Source organism: Misgurnus anguillicaudatus, chromosome 2, assembly GCF_027580225.2.
Source record: "Misgurnus anguillicaudatus chromosome 2, ASM2758022v2, whole genome shotgun sequence".
Lineage (NCBI taxonomy): Eukaryota > Metazoa > Chordata > Actinopteri > Cypriniformes > Cobitidae > Misgurnus > Misgurnus anguillicaudatus.
In genome coordinates this window covers 11,732,295-11,738,306 of record NC_073338.2, presented here as the reverse complement: position 1 = coordinate 11,738,306, position 6,012 = coordinate 11,732,295, and the positions used below count along the sequence as shown (strand labels likewise).

Here is a 6,012-nt window from a genome sequence, read left to right as displayed (position 1 = left end):
AAAACAAACCAGAAATGAGACTCAAAGTGTTAAATACCGGAATTACCCTTTAAGGACAAACTGCTGTGAAAGTGCTGGATCTCATACACAACATTGACAGAAAACAAACTTTTGATAAGTAAATCCTTTAATTAGATGATGATTTTTGCCATTGTATATTAACCACCACAGAATTGCACTATTAACTTAACATTGCCATAACAAATGTGTTTTATACATATAAAGTAAGGCAACCAAAGAAAAATTGGTAAAGAAGTCAAGGGTCCAACTAAAACAAACACTAATCACAATAATGGTGACTTAAAATTAAACAAAACATCAACATCTAAACCTAATAACTGAATTGTGTTTTCTACGGCAGTGTATCTGCTGAACATTCAGAAACAATGTTTTGTGGAATGGTAAAATGCAATGTTTCTCTATCATTTACATAACAATCAAACAAGTCAATATAATAAACAGTTGTTGTTTTAAACATTGTGTGAACATTAAAACATCACATTGTCTTAACGTTTAAAAATGGTAAAATGTAACATTACTCTAACGTTCAGACAACACAGAAATGTTGTCAGAACGTCATGAAAGCTGGACACTTTTTATGTTGGCAGAAAGGTTTTGGGAATGTTGGGAACTTTCAGGGAACGTTCTTAGAACTTCTCTATGTTAGATGGGTAAATGGATCACTTCACACACACACACACACATGAGCCGGTGCTTACTGTGCCATATGTTTGCCAAAACCGGCCCGGATATGTTTTAAAAGAACTGGGCCACATTTGCTGCAACATGTGAGGGCCACTTTAGACACAAACCCACATGAGCCGGTTCTTACCATGCCATATCTTTGCCAAAACTGGCCCAGACACGTTTGTAAAGAGCTGGGCCACATTTACTGCAACATGTGAGGGCCACATTTGGTTTATTCCAAGATTAGGCCGTGTCTGTTGTGCAGCATTTTTGCCAAAGGTGGCTCATATTTGTTGTTTGATATTTGGGCCATATTCACTATTTGTCAGATGGGCCCCTTTTGGTTCATATTCAGATGACATGTTGCCGTGGGCACCGCATCTTTGCCTTAAAAGGCCCACATGTGATTTGATATATGTGGCCTATTTTTGCTATTTTACATGTGAGCCACTTTAGGTTCACATCCTTTTATTCAGGCCATAAGAAGACCAGCAGTGCCGCATCTTTGCCTGAGGTGGCCCACATGTGCTTGCTATATGGGAAAAGTGTCTTGGAAATTGTAAATCAATATATTGTTTTTTTTATGTGAATAAGTAGGAAGAATGATTTTTGCATCATTTTGAAGAAAAAACTCTAGACCATTAGATCCTGTTTTGAAAAGTCTTGGGAAAAGTTTTTTTGGCCAAGTGGAGCGAGCGGAGGGAAATGGGAACTACAATTCCCATCATCCCTGCCTTTACAAACAGAGCAAAAATGGCGGATGCTACTACTGGCGAGGAAAAGGAACATGATTTTTAATTGGATGTGTGGAAAAATGTTGAGTTTACTGTGACAAGAAACGAGAAAGGACAAAAGGTGACAGACATACAAAAAATGTGAGATCAATCCATGAATGAGAAGAGTGAATGAGTGTTGCCATTTCTCAATTGACCTTTTGCTAAGCCACGCCTGAAAACCGCCACAGGCCAATTGTGGTTTAGCAACTGTAACTAGGGGCGGGAGGTCTGGCAAGCTTTCGAGCGAGGGAAACATGCCAAAACGGTGTGCGTATGGATTGTGTAACTCTGATACCCGTTATCCTAAAAGTTTGGACGTGGTGGTGGAATTTTTCCCTTCCGGAATTATTACCTACCAGGACAAATTATTTTTTGTCCATTGTGTGATTAACATCAGAAATAGACAGCATACTTTCTACTATGTGTTTAATTTCTCAATCCTAACCCTGAGCTCAAACAAATGCGTGTGCATGAAAGATGCTTGCTCACTTGTGATTGGGTAAATTTTACTTCAAATCTAAGTAACAAACAAAAATACATTAGCGGAATAGTGACTGCGAGTTGAAAACTGCCCCCTTGCCCCCCCATCTACGCTCATGCATGTGTATGTACAGCATCTGTCAGTACCTTCTTTCTTTAACTCATTTTCACTTCAATAGACAGTCATACTGTACAAAAACATAGGAACTGTTTGCTTTCTGAATGCATTGAGCCAGGAAGTGAAACGTTCATTTGAGGTTTTGTCTTTGACTAACTCAGATCATCACATGGCTCATCATCTGATTCTCTTTATTATTTTACTTTACACAGCAGGTAAGACACAAACATTTGGTTATGTTATAGTAATGTAAAATATGTTGTCACGATATTACAGGGAACATACAGGGGTAAATTAAAAAGTATTGTACTTATTAGAATCTATTAAGAATTTAATTTATTTTTTTCTGCTTTAGTTTGAGTAGATGTTTACGCCTTTGTAATGTCCCCATTTATTTTTGTGATAGTAGTTGGTTTGTTGCAGAGTTAAAGGAAAACACTGTTTCTCAATATTTTACTATGTTCTTACCTCAACTTAGACAAATAAATACATACCTATCTTTTTTTACTTTTAATCTTTGTACAGCACCTCATGAATGTGTTAGCATTTAGCCTAACCCCATTCATTCCTATGGCTCCAAACATGGATGAATTTAGAAGCCACCAAACACTTTCATGCTTTTTCCTATTTAAAGACTTTTACATGAGTAGTTACACGAGTAAGCAGTGTTGGGGAAAGTTACTTTTAAAAGTAATGCATTACAATATCTAATTGCATTACTTAGTTACTTTTTAAAAAAGTAATACTTACGTTACTTTTAAGTTACTTTTGAGTTCCTTTTTTAACTTGGCTGAGGCTTGATCTTGTTTTTATGACTGAGAAGTTCTACATTCAAAAACTGCATATTTTCATCGCAAAAATGTCAAGCTCTGGCCTGCCATCTCCGTTTCTGACTCAAACTGTTTCCGCTCAGGCACGCATGCATAGAGTTTTTTATCAAATTAATTAAGCTGAAAAGTAACTCGCATTACTTTTTTAAAAAAGTAACTCAAATATTTATGTGTACATTTAAAAAGTAATGCGTTACTTTACTCGTTACTTCAGAAATTTAATATTATTACGTAAGGCCCGTTACTTCAAATGCATTACCCCAACACTGCGAGTAAGTTGGTGGCACAAAATAAAACTTTTGTTTGGAGCCATAGGAATGAATGGGGCTAGGCTAAATGCTAACACATTCAAGAAGCACTGTACAAAGTTTAAAAGTGCACGCATTGAAAAAAGATAGGTATGTATTAACTTAAGTTGAGGTAAGAACATAGAAAATATTGAAAAATGGTGGTATTTTCCTTTAAACCTTTAATTATGTTTAATTATATTATGCAACATATGTTGTTACGTATGTACAGTATAATAATATGAACATTTCAAAAGTTGGTTCATATAAAAATTACAGTTTAAAGCATGAATGTCTTGTTATGTATATTCTGTTTATTGTGTTATCTACAGTTACCGTGAGCATTACAACACTAAACCATGTTAGTGTAAGAGAAGGAGGAACAGTTACTATCCCATGTCTGTATGACAGTCGCTATAAACTCAACCCAAAATATTGGTGTACTGGGACGCTCTGGAGGCTGTGCACTGTAACGGCACATACAGGACATACAGACAAAACAGGAAAATGGCTGATAACAGATGACCCATCCAAAAAATTTTTTACAGTTCAACTCAATAATCTGACAACCTTTGACTCTGGATATCACTGGTGTGCTGTGGGCATTAAAGACAGACTAGATGAAAACGCAAGGTTGTATATAACAGTTCAAACAGGTAATGTTTTCTACATTTTAATGGTGTGATACGCTACCTGTTATTAAGACAAAATATGTAATTCAAAGTTGTTGCTCTTTGTATTCAGCTCCTGATCTCTCTGTGATGTCCAGCAGTGTAACTGTAGATGAAGGTGGTAATATCAGTGTACAGTGTCTCTACAGCACTAAATATATAAACAAACAAAAAAAGTGGTGCAACATTAAAGACCAGAGCTGTCACACAGTGGGAAGATCTGGCACATCCCAGTATTCAGTTGAGATCAGTGATGATGGGAATAAATCTTTGACTGTGATGATGTCTGGACTGATGAAGAGTGATTCTGGCTGGTATTATTGTTCTGTAGGAGATCTACAGGCTCCTGTTCAACTCATTGTTCAATTGAACAGTACATGTAAGCAACTGATTTTTATTCAAGGTTCATGCATTCTGAGATATTTTAAATGGGAAGTGTGTAGTTTCAGTGAAACAAGCTGCTTCATTCATCAGAACTGCAAAAAAAATCTTACAGAGACTTGGTTGGGAAGAACAGCATATTTACACATTCACTGGATTTAAACAAATGCAAAAGATTTTATTACAGGCAGTGTTCGAATTGAGGTGGGGCTAAGGTGGTCCCGGACCTCCTATAAGCATTGAGGCACCCCTTATAAAGCTCAAAAATATAAATGAGGAGGTCCCCTGGTATTTATTAATATTAAAATACTAATTAATTAGTTAAAACGAATTAAAATGAATTTAAATTTCCCATGCTGCGCTACCACAAAGTGCCATTATTTGTTTATTTTGCAATAAACTAATACAAAAGATTTCTGTCTGAAATAAATGTAAATTTTCATATGCGCCTCACGCTGTTTTCTGGAGGAATTGACAGATTGTTAGATTTAAGATTTTTATTTTGGGGCTTTTTTAAAAATTCTTATGCTATTATTTCACATTTATTTGAGGTTAAGGTTTGAGAATTTGTGGTTTCTTTGATTTAAACGTTGACCCAGGACCAACAAAATTTTTTGATCCAGGATGAGAAATCATGGCGATCCTGTAATGACAGGGGGCTTGGCCGGGGTGGGTCGGGCTTAGCTAGGGGACCCCCATAATCTTCGACATAATTAAAACACTGATTATAGGAAATATGCAGTATAAGTTAATGCCATTGAAGTAACTTTTTTCAGTGTTGCATTTTTATCTCATGTTATACTGATCTGTTGTCTGTTGCTTTTTGTCTCCAGCTCAGAAAGGTTTGAGGTTGGATAATATTTCTGCTCCCATGTGAGTATTATATTTGAACTGAACTGAATCAAGCTAATAATTAAATCAGTGGCCAACTGCATAAACAATAGCAACTAGGATTAAGACTTTACCTGTGTCCGAAATCGCATCCTGTAACACTATTTACCGAATTATAGGAAGTACCCACTGCTCCATCATTAATACTGTATTTTCTATATACTGTAGTGTGTGCATTCTGCCATGTTCTCTGACCCATAACCTTAATCCCGTATAGCTCCTGTATGGCCTGTAAGTTTTAGTGCATTGCGTTTGCAGCACAAAAGGTCATGGGTTTTATCCCAGGGAACCCACATGCTGATAAAAAATGTATATTATGTAAAGCACTGTAATGCACTTTAATTAAAATCCTATGCCAAATGCATAAATGTATAAACATAATCACAACACCCACAAGCATAATTCACTTTTGCATTGTTAAACGAGTACAATTAAATCATGGGGAATAAATTTCTTGGTACCTAAATCAATTAAAGAGCAGCTTGCTTCATAGATTTTATGTATTTTTAATGTATTGACTTTTGAATTAGGCGGCTCCTCGGCATGCGTGGCCATCTGATGCATACTGTGAAATCTCACTAGAAGCAGTAGACCATACAGGTATTTTTTGCCTAATAAGTTTCTGGACATACTAAGTATTTTGCATACTGCTTTCACCTATATAATATTATCATATATATATATATTATATTATATTATATATTACTACTATTTACAGTAGTAAAGCAGAAGTGAAGTGATTGTCAAGTATGGTTACCCACACTCGAAATTTAACCTCTTTAATTAACCCGTCAGTGTGAGTAGTGAACACACACACACCAGGAGAGAAGGGTGCCTTGTTCATGGGCACCTCAGTCCCTACAGACCGGCCATGAAAATTGAAATAGTGAC

At 36.1% G+C, this 6,012-nt stretch overlaps 1 protein-coding gene across 1 annotated transcript; it reads left to right on the top strand.

Annotated features, from left to right (window-relative positions):
• The first annotated feature begins 2,182 nt into the window (after positions 1-2,182).
• LOC141351372 (polymeric immunoglobulin receptor-like) lies at positions 2,183-5,107 on the top strand. Its single transcript, XM_073858020.1, has 4 exons — positions 2,183-2,276; positions 3,511-3,834; positions 3,923-4,228; positions 5,064-5,107. Exons 1-4 carry the CDS (start codon positions 2,231-2,233, stop codon positions 5,105-5,107), a joined length of 720 nt encoding a protein of 239 aa, XP_073714121.1. The 5' UTR covers positions 2,183-2,230.
• The last annotated feature ends 905 nt before the right edge of the window (positions 5,108-6,012 follow it).